General features: G+C 42.0%; 2 protein-coding genes across 3 annotated transcripts; both read left to right on the top strand.

The window, feature by feature from the left end:
• The first annotated feature begins 418 nt into the window (after positions 1–418).
• Positions 419–16,076, top strand: ano5a (anoctamin 5a). Of its 2 annotated transcripts, XM_070906915.1 has the most exons (22): positions 419–488; positions 3,766–3,833; positions 4,419–4,556; positions 4,798–4,839; positions 8,138–8,245; positions 8,967–9,035; positions 9,303–9,587; positions 9,907–10,026; positions 10,180–10,295; positions 10,394–10,528; positions 10,656–10,761; positions 10,917–10,977; positions 11,235–11,386; positions 11,706–11,786; positions 12,829–13,057; positions 13,225–13,403; positions 13,526–13,623; positions 14,120–14,250; positions 14,516–14,721; positions 14,820–15,019; positions 15,592–15,697; positions 15,843–16,076. In XM_070906915.1, the coding sequence occupies exons 1-22, from the start codon at positions 419–421 to the stop codon at positions 16,074–16,076; spliced, it is 2,934 nt and encodes a 977-aa protein (XP_070763016.1). The 2 variants fall into 2 exon arrangements, with proteins under 2 accessions (XP_070763016.1, XP_070763017.1); XM_070906916.1 differs by lacking the exons at positions 4,419–4,556; positions 4,798–4,839; positions 11,706–11,786 and adding an exon at positions 12,157–12,231.
• A 2,136-nt stretch (positions 16,077–18,212) lies between these two features.
• On the top strand, positions 18,213–19,521 carry LOC139286274 (succinate receptor 1-like). The gene is made up of 2 exons (XM_070907015.1): positions 18,213–18,233; positions 18,469–19,521. Exons 1-2 carry the CDS (start codon positions 18,213–18,215, stop codon positions 19,519–19,521), a joined length of 1,074 nt encoding a protein of 357 aa, XP_070763116.1.
• The last annotated feature ends 652 nt before the right edge of the window (positions 19,522–20,173 follow it).

The raw sequence follows: 20,173 nt of genomic DNA on the forward strand, positions 1-20,173 counted from the left end.
ATGGAGGAAAGTTCGCCACCAACTTGTCCGTTAGCTAACGTTAGCTTCTGTATATCAACACCTCCTAGCTAATATTACATATTTGGACTATCCATTTGTGTTCGTTCAGTATTGCATGGCTACAATGCAGGCATCTTGGTACAGTATCTGTTCACCCCCAGCCAGGCTTACATTATTGGCTTGTGGTGTGGAGCCACTCCCCTCACGAACCTCCCCTCCGTGCTGAAGTGATGCAGCAGTCCGCGGTCAGAGGGTGAAGGAGGGCAACCTTCCAAGTAGCTTGGTCCGCCAGCCGAGGCGTCTTTGAAGTGGACGACTGTGAAGGAGAGCGGCCCGGAGTTCAGGCGTGGGAAGGCTCGGGATATCTTGGTGTACATGAGGACCGATAAGCACGGCTCGGCTACACGACAGACTCAACATGCACCGAATAACGGGGAAAGCGGGAGATGACAGTTTAATTGAGATGAGCCCAACAGACTCCTTCAACGGTGAGTAGCTAACAGCCGGATCCAGCCGGTCGGTCTGCCTTCAAGCTGCTGATCCGTAGTTTTACATTTAAAATGTTGCTATGAAGTTAATGTGTTGATATTCATTAGTGTTTAGATACTGTCCTACTGGGAAATCAATCCAGACTAAACTGAGGCTGGTATTCCCCAGTCTGTACGGCGTTAAGAAAAACTTCAAAAACAATAATAAGTTTTAGAGGGATTGTAAAGAAACTACAATACTTTAAATATGATTCTGTATGAATATTGTGCACACATAGCTTACACGAACTGAATATTTCTCACATAACAATATAACCATAACATTTCTCAATTGACAACTAAGGTAAACAGCACATTTAAAGTCAGATTTATGTCACTGGTGTTGGCATGCCTTCCTGGGACAACAACCTGTACCACTTTCACCTACACACATGACATTCAAAAATTTATTCAAGTAACATTTGCTCAACTATTTTAAAGTGTATCCACCCTGTACATTCCCCCTTTAACGCTATAACCAGCTCATAGCCTGGCATTGTTTCCATGAAAGCAGCAGTGACTTACAGCCAGCCTCTGACAGCTGGCCTGCTTACTGGAAACACTCGGTCACATACAGGCAGCCACTTTATCCACCATTACAAACCCCAAACCCCTCTATGCTTCTGGCCAAATGTGAATGTCAGACACACTGTGTTTTTAGCCATTTATGGTGCTGCTGACTGGAGGATGAATCATCCTGGATGCTCTCCAGCTACCTTTATTTGTATGAATCGATGTAAAAGTGTTTCATCTGCAGCGTAGAAAGAATCACATTATAGCAGTCTAGCTGAGACTGAAGTGTGAGTGATCACTATACAGGATCATGAACTATAGTCACTGTTACCTTGGTGTTATGTTGATAACAATGGAGGCAGTGTTTCCACAAATCACACCACAGATCCACAGCATTAAATCACAATAATACTCCAAATCTTGATTATTTTAATATGGAGGAACATAGATTCTACAATGGTGACTGCTGATGGAAAACAACCTCTCTGTAACAAAGCATCAGAACTGAATATATATACTGTATCCCTATTATATCAAGGAGGGCCAGGCAAAAATGAATTTTCCGGTTGTAAATTTACACTCAAAGGTTTTACTGTTACTGTGACATATCCCCAGACTGCTGGTATTTCCAGACAACACATGCAGAGTTTAAATGAATAAATAACATATAATCAGGGAGTCTTTAAATGTCATTTAAAGGTAAATCCTACAGCACACTCACACATGTCAAAACATGTGGACAGCTGAAGGTCTCACAGTTTGCTTACAAACGGTTTGAGCACTGTATTTAAATACAGATTCAAACCACGTTGAACATGCTGTAGGTACTGATTCCCAAACTGTTTGTGGTGGTGGTTTGACCACGCAGATACAGACTAGTCTGGATTGTCGTTGTTGTTGCATCAGAGCTCAGAGCCTTACTGTAAATATGGATTACATTTATCTAGCATTGCCTTGATATGTAAACTGGCCTGGCCCTAAAGCAGGTGCACCCGAAACTTGCAACTCTAAACATGACAACAAAATCAGACAAACCCACCCACCGTGTTCATATACAAAATGTAGCCATTTGAAGTAAGGCTGCTGCTGAAAACTGAAAAACTATGAGTGCAAAATGAAATACAGCTATACAGATACAGATCTCTGTTATTTAAATATGCCAGCTGTATTTGTAGGATTTGCCTTTTATTATCAATAGAGCTTGTAAATAACTTCTTTGTGTAAATAATAGATGTTTAAAAAAAAGAGAGACAGATGCAGCCTTGTGGCATTTCCACTGTGATCAGCTGGCCTCTCTTGAACAAAGACTTAACTGTGGAGCCTTCTAAGCTAGGTGGGAAAAGACTCTTGGCGTAGCTGAATAGTTAATACTGAGTGCTCTAATACGGTGTCCAACTGTGAAAAAATATGCTCAGCTGTACTAGAGAGGCATTCTCGTATGTTGTGAAAGAAATATATTTGGGAACAAATCACAGCAGTCCAAATCAAAGTCAGTATCATAACTGGTTTTTAAGGAAGATGAAACAAGAAGTTGACTTTAATGTTTTGTGTGTTAACGCTATAAAAGTCTGTCATAAAAGGGTTGCTACGTGTTTTAGCTTTAAGTCCAAATCTGCTGTAAATTGTACTGTATGGTACTGATTGTCAGCATTCTTTAAGAGATCACTGCTGGTGGATAACAGTCTCCTCTAAACTTCCACATTCTGCCATAACTCAAGGTATTTGTGACAGGAAGCATAGTGTGGATTCAAATGTTAACAGCAAGCTTGACTTTCATATTCTAAATCCAATTACATTTCTTTTAGTTGTATTGGCACTGAGAGACATTATCAAAAGCAGAGTCATTTAAGTAAAGCTTAAATGAAAAACAGTGATTTAGTCCAACAAAATGAAAAGCTGCATCAGAAGTTGTGCTGTACTCCAGGTCTGGAGTGGAGCTTTTATGATAAATGTCGTTCATTTTAGTTTTGAACCACTAACTTATACTTGACTTGGTGTGTAATAACCTAGAGACAGCGAAGCTTTACATATTACAAGGTTCGGATGCTTGTTTCAGGTTAGTGTAAGCACATTTTCTGTGTTGAGTCCAGACTAAATATAACCTCAGAGAGACCATCAATTAGGATGGTTGCATTTCTATTTAAAAACACAGACACAGAGACTGAAACCTTCGTTTGCTTTATTTTTTTGGCGCGCCAACGCTACTTCATGTTTGTTTTGCTTTTCCATCTGCCCCGCCATTTGTTTATGTAAATCTCTCTCTCATTATGTACTCTGGAAGGGTTTGCATTTGACAGGCAATGAAGGGTGGATGAAAGTAGAACTTTATCATGGCTGAAGCCATGTTTCATCACACAGACTACTTTCACTTTCAAATACATTGAAGGGGTTTACTGGTCCTCTCAATCTCGTTTCCTGCAGTCACTCCTGTCTGGTAGAATTGCAGCACAGTGATCCTGTTAAGTCATGCTGTCTGGCCTGTGGGAGCCCTGCCACCAAATGCTGTGCAAATATAGACCACAACATTGGCTGTCAGTGCTCCTCTGTTAACTCAAGCAGCTGTTCATATGCTTGAAACTTAACTTTACCACCACCAACCTGCCTGTGTGAGATTCACTATGCTATTTGTTCTTATTATTTTACAGTGGTTAGCATATACTTCCATATTTAACATTGTTAATTATATTGTTAATTCGGTGTTCTTTATGTTTATGTTGTCTTACAGATGATATAAATGGCTACCACCAACATGCCTCATCCAGCACAGGATCCCTGGAGCAGGGACAATCAGCGGTAAACACCAAACTCACCACATGCTTACATTCACTCAGCACCTTCATACAGATGTTTCTGTGAAGCAACTTCTTTTACCTTGAGTGTGGAGAGTCTGAGAGAGAGCTCCCTTTCATACAAATTCCAAATCGTAATTTCATAACACCCCATGTCATAATATATGGTTGCAAGTGCCTCGTAATAGTTTGCATATTCTTGGATGATTTTAATAATATGTGAAACTATGTCACTCCCACATGTTCATATTTAGTTTTCAAAGACTGATGCATGAAAGACTTGCTTTGTTTGACAGTATCGTATCTTCACCTCCTACCTTCTATTAACATGGTAGCAGGAAGTTCATGTACAATGCTTTATTTAGATTTCGTTCCTTCTCTCTTCCCAGTTCAATAGTCACACTGATTTTCTTATTGTAACTCCGTCACCAACACGTGGCTAAAGCCGACAATTAATCGTCTCAGTTTTGAGATTACATCATTTTTTCCAATACAAACGTAATAGTTTACAACCCGCAAATGTCATGAGAGAGTCAGAGATAACATTTACACTCCTGTCTATTCTCCCCCTTTCACACTGTACTTAAAGTCTCCTCTAACGCCTGATGTGTGTGTAGAGACCTGTGAGTCTCTCAACACCAGCTTGGCCTCCCTGGCCCCCTCTGACCACAGCGACAGTCCACAGTGTGAGGCTCAGACCTTAGAGCAAATCAGTGCTTTGACTGGGGTAAGACACCAGTCGAGGACACGGATGCATGCTGCTGTGCCAGTGTCTGCGTGTTTGTGTGTCATCTCACAAGTGTGTGACATAATCTTCAACGATGTGTAAACGTAATGCAGAGGGTCTGATATTTTGATCCATGAACAGTGATCATCTCTGTAAGTTTGTTGCTGCAGTTTTAGCTGTCTGCTGTTGAATTTATTGTGTTGTTAGGCTTTCCCTCACTATCCACTCGGTTCCTCCACAGCTGTCGAGAAAGCGGGCGCTATTCCTGAAGTTTCGTTCCAGGGTATGGCTGGGTAAAACAGGCTTGTGATGTGATGCAACTTACTGTGCATATGTCTGCCTGGCAGCCTTTGTTTCCTTCTTGGAGGATTGTCTGTTCAGTGTTGAGTTTCTCCACCGGCATTAGATACTCAGAGAATAAAGCTTGGACATCAGAGTTGAAATCAATACACATTTCTTGGTAGAGAGCTGATGTACGCCTCTGGAAAGCATGTTTTTTTTTCTTCTGCAGAGAGTAATGGAAACATACTGGCATGAGCTATGTGTTGATGCATCATGAGAGTTCATTAAAAATGGAAAAGTTCCCTTTCACCTGCTTTGTTCTCACCTCTGATAATTGTCTGCTTCACTGAAGAGAAAGCAATAGCCTGGTGGTGTTACAGCATAATTAGAAATAGCATACTTGCAAGTACACACATGCAGACTTGCCGTATACCGTATTTGTCATTTGCCTAGCTGTTTTTCTGTGTGTGTGTGTGTGTGTGTGTGTATACTTTAAGTGTATACAGTACTGTAATCATGACCCTGCCCTGTGCTCATGACAGGACTGAACTTTGCTGTGGCTAACCATATAATATACTGTAGCCTTCTTCTTTTGAACCCTCTAAAATGTGGTGTTCCGTAAACAGCGTGTAACTCATTTTAATGAAAACTGGAATCATTACCCTTTTTAACAGCGGCTAATCTTTTGGGGGGAAAAAACCCTGCTATAAGCCTTTCTAGTAATCTGGCTCCCTCCATCTAAAGGCAACGATTGAGCCAAGTGGAAGATCACATCAAGGAGTTTTAGAGGACGGGCAGCTGCACATCTAAAACTTGCCTCTGTAATGAAGAATGAAAACAACAGCCGAGTGTATGGTCCTCCTCCTACAATAAGTTTTGGGTTGTCAATGTGAACTTTTAGAGAGGCTCACTGAGAATTGGAGTATTCAATTTTCCTTTTTTAGAGAGAAAAACAATCTTCCCTGTGTTTAGAACTAGTTTGAGGATTGCAGTGATTTATTGCTATGAAATAAAGCTATAATCCAGAGATATAGAAGCAGCCATTTACTAAATTTGGCGAACAATACAGAACTATGTTCTTTGCAAAAGAAAAAGACTCTTCAGTTTGATGTTGTTGAAATAATAAAGAAAAAAAACAGAGAAGAGAATGGTACCCTTGCTGTTAGATTTTGTGGCACTAATATCAGAGTGCATTAGAGACTTTACAGGGTGTTGAAGTGTAGAAAATGAAGCTAGATAGGAGAGTCATAGAGTGGAGAGAGGATTCATTACGATGTTATATTTAGAGTCAAAGAGGTGACCAGTTTCATAGAAGTTCTGTTCCAAACTCTTTTCGGCCAAAAAAAGTAATGCTTTGAAAGTAATATTTTGAAGAAGCCCCTCCCTTAAACTAGTAGCCTATTTATCTTACACCATGTTCTACATTTATCCTCCTCCTAATTAAGATAAAAGCCGTACATATGTCTAAACACCCAGTAGTTAGGGGTCTGTTGGCAAATGTATAGAACTCTGTGGCCTCTACCAGCTTTGCTGAGCAGCAGCAGATCCCAGCAGATGCACTGATTCCATATGGCTGACCTGTAATTATGGCAAATTAGAGAGTTTCTGCAGTGAAGTCCCACTTAAAGAAAGCAACCACCCTGCCATGGTCAGTATGGTCCAATCTAGTCTGGGAGGTAATGCAGACCAGTGGTTAGAACGTATGCATAATTTGGGATAAGAGAACCGTAAAAAGGTTGAACACGACGGCACAAATGCTACAAGTTAGTACAGTAGGAACCAGCTGTAGAGCTAAAAACAGCTGTCTTACTTACAGTGTATCACTACCTTTGTAGATTTGTGCGACATAACTTTACATGCATTTTCCATTGATAGAGTCCCATTTTCACTTTGTACATCATTGTGGTAATGTCTCCAGATTGTTTAATGGATTAGTTTCAAATGTCATGTCAGACTGGGGAGATTATACACCAGTTATCAGTTTTGGTTTTTCTGTAGTTCACCTTTATGAGCCTTATCAGAGCAGATTTCTTCATGTGGTCAGTTGGCTTTTCAGCTGAGGTTTTGCTGGTTATCTGAAATATTAGACAACATGTGTGAGGGACTCTGGCTTTTACTCTCCCGAAGGTCAGTGTTGTACAGTCACCCCCCTTTGCTGATGCTGTGCTCTTATTACATTAGCTATCTTGCTGGCAGTAGCTATGCTATCCTAGCTAGCTGATGTCATCTCTAGGAGTCTCCTCCACTTCTCTCCTAGTATCCCTCCTCCCGTCTCTCTCCCTCTCCCTTTTCTGGATGCCTGAGCAAGCGAAGGCTTGTCCTGGGAGGTGAGTGGACTGGATGGAGCTCCTCTGACCGGGGGATCAGTGAGAGTGAGAGTGAGAGAAGCAGTGCTTTCAGGGCTGGACCATGCTCCCAGGAGAAAGGCAATTTTGCGTCTGACAGAGCCGGACTTTCCGCTGATGTATCATAACCATAAAGGGAGTGGGCCATGGAGGTAAAGTGCTCTTCCTTTCCAACCCCATGACGTTGTGCTAATCGACAGGGCAAACCCTTTCAGAACTACAGTACAGTAACCATAGATGTGGCTGAGTGTTGTAGTTTTTGTGATGCTAAATAGTCTGACTTCTCTGAATGGTCTGCAGTCCTGTGTAGGTAGCTACTGTAGTGATGAGTAGTGATGACAGAGGTTCATGGTACATGGTTATTTTTAGCTTTTTGAACAGCTGAAGCAGCACTAACAGCAAGCAGTCATGCCCTCCTTTCCTCCCTTAAAGCATTCCTGTGTAGTTCATTCAGTAGGCCATTGAAGGGCTAGCATTTGCTGATACACGTGCTTGGAGTTTCTTTAGAAACCAATGCAGGTGTTTTCAGACACCATGGAAGCACAGAGACAAATAAAGTACAACAGTGTTGGAGTGTTAATCCAGATATGACAACTGGATGTAGAAAATGTATAAATGTGTAGTCCTCTCCACATATCCTTTGCTTTTACATGTAGCCTGAGGTTGTGTTTAATAAGCTTTCACAGTTTGTCTTTCTGGACTTCCTTGAACGAAGATTTCTTTAAAGCCTATTCTCGTCTTGTTCAATAAAGTATATAAAGGGGACACTTTTTAGTCATATAGCAGATGCCCCCCATTTAGCATGCCGTTTGTGTTCTTTGGGTTTTGCTGTTAGCCACTGACACATGCTGTCTGGTCTGCTGTGCTGAATGCATCCAAAGACCTGATGGACTGATACTGTACGTGTGTATGTGTGTGTTTCAATGTTGTGACTTCTGTTCTCTCTCGTTATAGATTGACAAACAACAACACAGTAAAGACTCTGTGTTTTTCCGTGATGGAGTGCGCAGGATCGACTTTGTCCTGTCCTATGTTGACGATAAAGATGGGGAGAGAAAACAGGTAAGAAACAACCTCTAGGTATTGTATACACAAGTTACATTTCCCTTGTTCACTAACTGCAAGCATCTGTTTGTATTAATGTGGAGAATGAGAATGAAATATCTTGTAATCCTAAAATATCACACAAAAGAACAGCTGACGTTATTTCCACTTCTTGCTTTAAACTGTAAGAACTGTTTGTCACAGGATATCCTCAGAGTTCATCATTTCAATGATATGGACAATTTCTTTCCTTGTGCCCGAAGTCATTAAACCTAAGTGTCATATGATAAAGTTATGTCATACTACTGCTCTACCACAAGCACTCAGTGACTACTACTATTGAAAGTACTGAGCCAACTGCTGTGTCCACACTGGTTCAGTCCAGTACTAACTATTTACTTCACAAATATTACTTAGATTTTGGCTTGATATACTTAGAATTGCAGCATTCAACCTTATTTCAGTTATATATCATCAGTTGTATATCATACAATGTGACTGTATATGATATTAGTACATATGTTTGTACATTTCACAATCTTAAATATATACTCCTCAGTGTTTTATATATAATGTTTTCCCACTCTTTTAAGCTTTTGTGTATAATTATTTTTCACACAGTTTGTGTGTACTTCATTTTGTTTTACAATACATTTCACTGTTATACAATGGCAGTAAAAGAGTTCAATTTATATCAAACTAATAAATATATGTATATATGCTTCGTTTTCTTTTAAAGGAGAGGAGGAAGGTGTATGAGGCCAATCTAGTGAATGTCGGCCTGGAGCTGGAGACAGAAGATAAATCGGTAAGAGCGTCCAGCTATTTATTTGATTATGTCTAATGTAAAAGGGAATTAAGTGGTTGGTGGGGTTTTTTGTGTTTTTTTTGTTTTTTCTTTACCAAAGTGTCTTTGTGATACAGTAAAAGCAAACACTAACATTTATCTTTATACTATACAGTCAACAAACCATGAATGTTACATAAAACCTGTAAAAAGCACTTTTAAAGGAATGAATCATGAAGCTCTACACTCTTTATACTGTGACACCTTTCTCACTGTCATTACCATCAGGAGTCAGAAGATGGAAAAACTTATTTCGTGAAGATCCACGCTCCATGGGAAGTGTTGGCCACCTACGCAGACGTGCTGAAGATCAAGGTCCCATTCAAGGCCAACGACATCCCAGACAACAGCGATATGCCTATGAACTGGCTGTCCACCCCTTTCCGTCTGCCGGAGCACATCATGCACCCCGAGCCAGACTATTTCACAGCGCCCTTCAACAAGAGCAAGTCTGACTTCTTCCTTATCGATGACAAAGACACGTTCTTCCCCCCTTCTACTCGCAACAGGATAGTAAGGATGCTTTGACCATATCTTGTTTGTGACCTTCAAATTAAAACATTCCCCTGACATTCAGATCAAATCTGAATTTGCTATAAATAGTTCTATGTGCATACATGTGTTACCATTTTTGTTTTTACATTTTGAAAGGGCTTATTTAAATGATTGAGCTTCAAATTTAGTAGGTTATGTCTATTGAGAAGAATTGAATGTCTGTTATCTTAAACTGTTGTAAATACAGAAGCAACTTTATAATTCTGTTTTTATCGAAACAATTTTCAAGCCTCTGAACAAGAAAACACTATCTTCTTCTATTTCTCTGTCTGCCCAGGTCTACTACATCCTGTCTCGCTGTTCGTACTTCAGGGATGAATGTGGAGATAAAGACAAGAAGGGAATCAAGAGGTTACTCAACAACGGCACCTACACTGCTGCCTTCCCGCTGCATGATGTGAGCCTCTTTTGGTGAACTTGTTTTATGGAGTCTTCAATGGAATGTGCACTCATTGCTTTCTAACAGTAACATCCTGCAGTGCAAGGATAAATAACCTTTCAATAACAAAATGAATGTGGTAGTGAACTGTGTACTTCTGTGCGCGTGCAGAGTAGATACTGGACAAAATCGAGGGATGCCAACTGCGAAAGTGAGAGATACAATCTCTACAAACACTGGGCCAGATTCTTCTGTTTCTTCAAGGAGCAGCCCCTCAATCTTATTAGGTAAGACAAAGTAGTCATATCTGATGCGTATTTACTCAACATTAATCTGGCAGCAGAAGAATTTACAGTAAAAATGTTGTTGTATTTCCCTTCAACAGGAAGTATTATGGGGAGAAGATAGGTATTTATTTTGCGTGGCTGGGTTTCTACACTGAGATGCTGTTGTTTGCTGCAATCGTCGGGACAATTTGTTTCATCTACGGATTCCTGACCTATGATGACAACGAGTGGAGGTGATTTTTTTTTACCAAGAATACTTGCCTGATTTGTTGGTCTTTCAGATGTCATGGTATATTAGGTATTCTTTTTATTTCTAATGTCATTGTTCCTTTTATTGAAATAGCTGTCATTTCCCCACAGTAAAGAAATATGCAGTGAGGAAATTGGAGGCAATATTATCATGTGTCCGCTGTGTGACAAGAAATGTGGCTACTGGAAACTCAACACAACATGCAACTCCTCATGGGTGAGACATCCCGGCTTTGTGACTGAGTTGTTTTTGTTCATCGTGATTCATGTTCTATGCACATTATGTGATATATTTAAAGGGTGGTTGCAGCTAAATGTCAACAAATCCGTTTTCCATAATCTCACTATTTCTCAAACATGTTCTTCTTTCAGCAATCACACCTGTTTGACAATGTGGGAACAGTATTTTTTGCCATATTTATGGGGATTTGGGGTGAGTAAATGTCTGCTCTCTGCATTTTGTATTTTATAACCCAGTGCACCACCTAGTGGGGGCTGTTGAACTATTATTAGTTATTTAAAATCACTGTTACTCTATTCCAAATCACAAAAAAAAAAACACATTTTCTCTCTTACTTTTCATCTACTGAGGTGCTGAGATCTGACAGTTCTGCCACCACACCAATATAATAGAGGTGAATGGTTGTCAAAGCAGTGAAAAATTACATTTGGGGGTCGTATGCTCTGCAGTGACGCTGTTTCTGGAGTTCTGGAAGAGGCGGCAGGCTCGTCTTGAGTATGAGTGGGATCTGGTCGACTTTGAGGAGGAGCAACAGCAGCTGCAGCTACGGCCAGAGTATGAGACCAAGTGCACCAACCGCAAGCTGAACCGCATCACTCAGGTGTTTGTGTGCTCATGAAATATTAATATACTGTATGATACTGCTCTAATGTACAGCTCTAGGTCTGTGTAGCTTCTACAATGCTTCATCAGACAGATATGCTGTATGGTAGGACTTGGACAGATTACAGTATCTGTTGTATTTATTGGATACAGGTTCTTCACACTGAGTTGGTTGCAGTCATTCATTAGACTAAAAAAACTGGTTTGAATGGAGATTAAGAATATTATTGCTGAGTGATAGTGACAGACACAGACTTGTGAAATGAACAGAAACAGGTTGCTGTAATTTGCCTTGACCACATCCCACCCGTCTGTAGGAAACGGAGTGGGTTCTTGAAAGGACTGCCACAGATCTATTGGGGAAATTGTGTCTGTGCTGGGCCACCGTGGTACTCTGGGTAAGGGTAGCACTTAACGTGGAATGCCCAATTGGTGAGGAAGAGGTTTTGGTGTGGTGTAAGTTTGTGTGGATAACAGAAATTTCTGGAAAGACTCAGAGGCACGAGTTTCCTTCTGGACCACATTATTGTTTGTCTTGTGGATCAGTATCTTGAGAGAGGTTTTTGCAAACGCATGGCTTCACCAGGAGACCGCTAGATGAAAGAATTGGACGCCTACACACAAAGAGCTCTGATTGGGCGACCTCACTCTGCCTCGCATCTGAGGCCAGTGGTAATTAAAGGAACCTGGCCTTTTAGAACTGTCTTTTCAGGATATAACAAAGGGTGACTGACTTCCGTGTCCATGCTTTGCTTGCTTATGATTTAGGAAATGGAGCCATACTTACCCATAACAACCAAGTGTGCACGCACATGTCTGTCTGGAGCCACTGTCCTGTTCTGGGTGAGCATTGTATCTTTGGTACACTTGATTTATTGAATTTACTTTAAATTGCTTTCATCCTCTACCTGTTCCTCCTCCCTGTCTTTTTGTCTTTCCCACCATACTGTTCATCATCATCACTAATATCATTCGACCACGGCCAGTATGTATGAAACTTCTAAGAAATGGAGCTCTCTTAAATAATTTGGAGACCAAGTCAGATCACTGAGGAATGTTTATGGCATGAAATCCAAAAAGTGAGGGCAAAACTATGTACTTCTTAGAATTGTGACCCATTTAAGTCCATACATACCGGCCCAGATTTTAATTACTGTTGTGTACCCTTGTTTGTAAAAACCTGTAACATGTGAATGAACTAATAGGAAGATTGTGGTAGATTTCTTTTCATGGGGCATGTGTGCACACTCCAAGCATGACAGTTACTCCTTACAGCCATGTTTGCAATAATTCACCTTGCTCCATTCATATGTCTATGTGTGTTTGGGTGTTTTGCGCTTGCATCATGATTGGTGTGTTGTTCTCACTGTACCTTTGTCTCGTGACTTGCTGTGTCATGTAGTTGTCTTTCATGTTGTCACTGTTGTCTCTGTCCTGAAGATCTCATTGATCATTGCCTGCATCATTGGGGTGATAGCGTACCGCCTGGCGGTATATGCAGCCTTCGCCAGCATCATGAAGGACAGTCCCACAACCCACCTGCAGGTGGTTGGCCCCTTCATCACGCCACAGCTGGCCACCTCTGTCACCGCCTCCTGCATCAACTTTGTCATCATCATGATCCTCAACCTCATGTATGAGAGAGTGGCTGTTTGGATCACTGACATGGGTGAGAGAGTGAATCCCAGATTATTACATTTCTGTGTTTTTTGATGTATCCTTTATTCATTTCATAATGCTCCTTGAAATTGTTATTGTGTGTTATTGTGTGAAAATGTGTTCCTTTTCTGGTTCATGTTTTTAAAATCTGTTTTATTACCTTTTACCATGTGGCAGAAATTCCCAAGACCCACCTGGAGTATGAGAACAAACTGACAGTGAAGATGTTCCTCTTCCAGTTTGTCAACTACTACTCCTCCTGCTTCTACGTGGCTTTCTTTAAGGGCAAGTTTGTCGGCTATCCTGGAGATTATGCTTATATGTTTGGCAAGTGGAGCAAACTGAGGAATGAAGAGGTACCAGATATAACTACATTACATTGTATAAGATTAGCACTGGTGATTCAACTTGAGCCTGAATTTGAGTTAATGTCTGTTTCCTTCTCATCCCTCCTCTATCTCAATGTGTCTCCACTCAGTGTGACCCTGGTGGCTGTTTGATTGAGTTGACCACCCAGCTGGTGATAGTGATGACTGGTAAACAGGTGTGGGGCAACATCCAGGAGGCTCTGGTCCCGTGAGTACTCCAACTGAACCGACCATCCAAAGCACAATACAGAAAAGATACAGAGGGGTTAAATTCACACACTCTTTAAAGGCTTTGCAGCTGCATCACATGTACAGCAATTCAGCCTGCTGGATGATTTAGAAATGTACTCAAAGTAATGTCATCATGCATCTACTAGCCTCTACATTAGCTGCTTTGGTTTCAGAGTCCTGGTATTGTGCATGCTGGCTCACTGTCACACTGTTATGGCTTACTACTATGACAAGTAAAAGTGTCTGCTGTGAAACGACTTATTATCAGAGGCTGCATAATCAGTTTCCAGTTAAAACAAGTGCAGAAATTAACCTTGACTTTTACGCTCAGTTCAAATGGAAGGTTTCTATGTTTGGAAGCGCAATCATCTCTTTATAGCCTTTGTTTACAGTTCAGTACAGCCTCCAATATGGCTGTCAGATGGTGAATTATGTTACCTCACAGCTCTCTATCGCCCCCTTGTGTGCTTCAGGTGGTTGATGAACTGGTGGGGCAGCAGGAAGGCACGAAGCCACCCAGAGAGTCTGTACAGCCGCTGGGAGCAGGACCACGACCTACAGGGCTTTGGACAGCTGGGCCTCTTCTACGAGTACCTGGAAATGGGTAAACATGCAGTACATAGTCAATCCACACAGAGAGAGATTTAGATACACACTTGAAAGCTAGGCTGCAGTCAAGACCATTTTAGTGGAGTCCAGTTTCAGTCAAGACCAGGCCTAAAGCAACATTGGTAATTAATTACCTATTAAAATAAGATGGATAGATGGAGGGATAGAAATATAGATGGATGCAGTGTCCTCTGAGATTCTGCAGGTGGTGCTGTGTCCATCCTACTGTCTCACTAACCTCTCTCCTCTCTGTGTCCCAGTGATCCAATTTGGTTTCATCACACTGTTCGTCGCCTCCTTCCCTCTGGCACCCCTGATGGCTCTTATCAACAACATCATTGAGGTTAGAGTGGATTCCTGGAAGCTCACCACTCAGTTCAGACGTCCTGTGGCCGCAAAGGCCCACAGCATCGGAGCCTGGCAGGAAATCCTCAACGGGATGGCCGTACTCTCTGTAGTCACAAATGTGAGTGCTGGACTTCATCTGTGTGCTTTGTATGTGCTCATTATCTACCCAGTGTTACCTCAAGTTTTCCTCACGTCGTTTCTTTCCCTGCTATCTAGGCATTCATTGTGTCCTTCACCTCTGATATGATCCCTCGGCTCGTGTACATGTACGCATACCAGCCAGAGGGTGAGATGAATATGAAAGGCTACATAAACAACAGCCTGTCTGTGTTTAATATCTCTGAGTTCCCACCGGCCAACAGGCCTGAGGAGGGGGAGAGCCCTTTCTGGTTCAACAACTCCATCACTACCTGCAGGTGTGTGTGTGTGATTTGAAGGCTCTGTGTACGAGAGAGAGAGGGATTGTGGATATAGGGCATGTTTCCACTTTTATGTTAATATATGACTGTGTTGGAAGAAGTACTAGGATCATTTACTTAAGTAAAAATTTTACTTGATTAAAAGTACAGTATTATTACCAGCATTAAAGTATCAAGTGTTAAATATATTTAACCTGAGCAGGTCTAATAATAGTTGAAAACGCCTATGTGAAGGGCCTTTAATCCACAATAATGTATCATATTATGTAAATTGATCATATGTTTTTTATGTAAAATCTCTTAAATGTAGTGGAGTAGAAGTATAAAGTAACATAAAATTCTCAAGTAAAGAACCTCACAGTTGTACTTTGGTGCAGTATTTGGGTAAAGGTGCTTAGTTACTTGGCCCGTTTATAGATATTATGTAGTCTGCACGATAAGGATAAAGTAATTATTACTTAATTTTCCTTTGCACAATGGACTGAGGAATGGCATTAAATAATCTTAAATCAAAGTCTGTATAAAACTCTGCAGGAAATTAAAATCTCTGACACGTTCCTTCTTTGTAGGTATCGTGATTACCGCTACCCTCCTGGCCATGAGAAGCAGTACGCCCACACAATGCAGTTCTGGCATATTCTGGCTGCCAAGCTGGCTTTCATCATCATCATGGAGGTAAAACCAGGCTGCACCACCAACTTTTATTGACCACTTTAACTGAGCCTCTTACCTTCAGATACAACACAAATCCATGCAGAGTTTCTTCTGCAGCTCTTAGTTTTGAAGTACAACAAACCTGTTATGCCGTCTTCGTCCACAGCATGTCGTGTTCCTGGTGAAGTTCTTTGTGGCCTGGATGATTCCCGATGTCCCCTCTGACGTGAGGGCTCGAGTAAAGAGAGAGCGCTACCTGGTCCAGGAGTATCTCCATAACTATGAAGTGGAGAAGCTGAAGATCCAACTCAGTCAAAACAACAGCCACAACGAGTGCACCTGCACGCCCATGATCTATCCGTCTTTACCCAAACATGAGGTGCTGTCAGAGTGTCTCTAGCCCAGTGAGCTGCTGGTCAATCAGCTGGACATGATGAGGGAAATGGTGATGTAGATTGCCCTGCTTGTGCATTATGATACTGACCATCAATTTGCTGTAGTGCCTGTGTCGTTTGTGCAGTACACACACACACACACTCTCACACACACACACACACACACACACACACACACAGAGCTTCTATTAAAGAGCTAGAGGTTTCCTCATTTTACAGCCATCCCTCTTCTACTAATCTGCTGATAGCGGGAGTGCACACAGGTGAAAGACCAAGTCTCTATGCATGCTGAAACCTGAGACACATAAATTCAAACCTTTGTCTCATATTAATGGCTTTTCACTTTCTATGTGGTAATCAAAGTGCTGAGGATAATCGACATTTGCTGTAAGGAAAGAGGAAATCTTATACACTGTGTCTAAGACAGGCAAACTCTTGTTCTAATACTATTTATTTAAGTGCCACTATAAATAACCAAAGACTGAATGCCTTAATATATCACACACTTATTTTTGGTTCTATCTGCCAGTAGAATAACAATTTATATTATTTGGAAACTGAGAGCTTGCTTATTATGGGGTTTGAGTATTTCCCCTGTTTTTATGTGCAGCTGTATGAAGGGTTACACTGTCATATACTGTATGTTCAACTCAGTTTTTGTTTTGCTTTTTTCAGTTACTGCAACAAATGTGAGCATTGTTTATTTGACAGCATGGAGGTCACAGCACAGATGTAACACAATTTTACCAAATTATTTTCTTCACTACTTCACATTTTGCTTTAATCTCATAACAACAGTTTCTCCAGGCCAAAATCTGACATGTGAAGTAGCGTTTTTATGAAGACAAATCTGTGCTGCTGTTAGTGCTGTGAGTAAGGGCAGATTTTGTCCTGCAGTGGCCAGTTGTTGAGCAGCAGCAGCTGGTGCCTGTTGACTATTGACAGTGAGTCCTGTACCTGGAGATGAGAAGTGAAAAGCCCTGCAAGAGTGAAGAGATCCCTTTTTAATGTGCCTCTGTTTACCAACACGTCGAAGCTAATGAAAGCCTGGCCCCTGCCTACTGAACTATGTTTGCTCCATTACACAAAGCACATCAGCCATCGCCTAGTTCTTGTGCTTCTGGTTTCCTCTGCTGTGTCGGCGTAGAGAAGGAAAGATACACATTCTTTTTTTTTTTGTATTTTGCACAAAGCACTTAATGAAACCTGCCTACAAAAACCTAAACATGTCAGTGTAATTGTTGTCATGACACTACGTGTTCATAATCAGTGTTTTGAAGCAGCAATGTGTGATCGTATTGGTGCATTTAAATGGAGCGAGAGTTGTGGTCTGTAGGTAAGAAGAGAGTTCCCTGTTCTGAATTTGAGGTTTATATTGAGCATAAATGACAACAAGGAGAAAGATGTAGCTTTTGTTTTTTGAAATGATATGAAGGACATTAATGTTTATTCACCTGCCTACGTAGAAATATGTGAGAAGTATCTGTTGTTGAAGTATTTGAGTTATATGTAAAATAGCTGGCTGGCTGTGCTACAAACTCAGGCAACTAAATCTATGTTTGTTTGAGATGCATGTAGATGTGACCACATCACTGAGAGCGACATTGGACTGTTCCAGTTTCCCTTTACATGCCCTGCGCTCAGCTAAATTCCTGCCTGTTGATGCCTTAATACATCTAATACTTTTTTTATTTCCTTGTACATCTTTTCTCTTATGTCTTCTTTTGTTATGCTTTAGTAATACTTTATTTTGTATACCGATTTTTACCATGCTTGGAAAAAACGGTGAACCTGTTTACTGTATGCTTAAAGTTACAATTTAATGTTTCATTTATTTGTTCCTGTCATTTTTTTTGTAACTGTCCTGTATCCAAATACGTATTGTAAACAAAGACAAATCTCCAAAATAAAGTAACAGTTGAACTTGAGTAGTTGTTGGACATGTTTGGATGAGTCCTAAATACTGTGGACCACCGGCTCCTTTTACTGAGGACATGAAAGTTGCTGTTCACATAACAGATGGCCCGAGAGAACACTGATAACTATTCAGTGTTTGTTCACACTGGTGGGTGTGTTGTACACCAAAATATGTTGGCATGGTTGTTTCACTTGGCACACAGAGAAGCCACTGTAACAAAGACATGGGCAACACTCAGGTCCAGGTAAGTTGGAAAGGTTCACTGTGATTTTAAACATTTTATCTATCTATTGTAACCATGTCAAATGATTGTTTATAAGCTTAGTATGGTTTTCTATTATGGCAAATACATGTCCATGTCTTTATGTTTTTGTGTACTGAACTGTGTATAATTAAATTAAGCTTTAGATGAACAAAGCCAGAATACAGATCTGTATTGTAAACTCCAAGTTGAACCTCTCTGCTCATGACCTGTCCAGTCTCCAGAGGAAGCCTTCTGCGACCTGGACACGCATCAAGGTTTACCTGTGGTCCAGCTCTACGTGATGCCGTCCTTCTTCCTGACGGTGCTGATCCTCGGGCTTCCCCTCAACCTGCTCTCCCTCTGGGTTTTCTTCCACCGCCTGCGGCGCTGGACCCGCAGCACGGTGTTTCTCTTCAACCTGACCCTGGCTGACACCTCGTGGCTGCTGGCTTTGCCTTACCTCATCAACTACCACCTGGAGCGTCTGTACTGGAGGCTGGGGCTGCCGCTCTGCGCGGCTGTGAGGATGTTATACCACAACTACTTCTACCTCAGCATCTTCTTCGTCACCTGCATCAGTGTGGACCGGTACCTGGCTATCGTGCACCCGCTGCGCTCTCTGGTACTGCTGGGCCGGAGGCAGACCTGCCTGTTGTGTGTGGCGGTCTGGGTGGCCACTCTGGTCCTCAGCATACCTGTTGCCAGTATGAGTCTGATCCAGACTTGCCCTGGGAGCAACCGCACCGTATGTAGCCTGTATATACTGATGAGTGGGACCGGGGAGAGCCTCCCCTATTCCCTCTTTTGCTCCATCGTCGGCTTCCTCTTCCCGCTGCTCTCCATCTGCTACTGCGGCCTGCGCAGCGTCAGAGAGCTGCGCCACCGGCCCTGCCGCCCCGACCCGCACAACAAGCAGCGGCGGCTCCGGCGGGTGCTGAGCGCCGCGCTGGTTCTCTTTGCTTTGTTTTACCTGCCTTACCACCTGAGCCGCAACGCCGCCATCGCGATGCGGGCAGTCTACCCTGCCGACCCCGCCTCCTGGCGCCAAGCAGACCTCGCCTTCGCCCTGGAAATGTGCTTCTGCAGCCTCATCACCTGCGTTAACCCGCTGTTCAGCTGCTTCATAGGCCGCCAGTTCAGGAAGGAGTTTCACGACACTTTTGCTGTCATGCTTTCCCAGTGTCCAGGCACGCAGGTGGCCTCAGTGATCTCTAAGAGGACCCGGATGACGGGGCAGGGGATGTCTACTGTCACACCTGTGTGCGCACTGCCTGCATCTAGATCCTAATGAGCTGTAGAAATGTACATTAAAAATGTTCTTTGTGTCAAACATCATGAAACTGTGTGGAGCACCTTTGTATGTCCTTTGTTTGATCATGTATTCTTTAATCGGTGGAAAACGATAAATACACTGCATTTAACAATGGTTTCCAGTCTCTTTGATCTCATTTCATCTTGAGGTTTGCTCTCCTTAACTTCCTTACACAACACTGCCTCTGCGTGGTTGACTGCATACTGTACTTTACACTCTGGTTCCACATGCGTGAATGTCTTTCTTTTATTCAGTGAAAAATATTAGAACCCCCAGTTTATTCAATTTAGTTAACAAATCTCTCTGCAAATTTGTCCCCGACGTTTTAACACCGTCTGTAAACGCCGCAGGTCAAACTAAACCCGAGAAATAACCGGATGTAGAGGAGGATAGAGGGGGGGGGGGGGGGGGGTCATTGCTTTGTGCCTGCTGCAGCAAGTGATTTATAAGTGGTCGGAGCTCATCCTGAAATCCTTTTCTATTCAGTTTGATATAAGTGAAGGAGAGATGTTATGCAATTGGCAATTGTCGCCGTTGACAGATGTTGAAGCAGTAATTGAATTAGAGGAGGGGAGCGTTGAGGAGCGGAGGGAGGAGGGGCGCTGCTCGGAGCTGCTGACAGGTAGAT

Source organism: Enoplosus armatus, chromosome 6 (assembly GCF_043641665.1).
Source record: "Enoplosus armatus isolate fEnoArm2 chromosome 6, fEnoArm2.hap1, whole genome shotgun sequence".
Classification (NCBI taxonomy): domain Eukaryota; kingdom Metazoa; phylum Chordata; class Actinopteri; order Centrarchiformes; family Enoplosidae; genus Enoplosus; species Enoplosus armatus.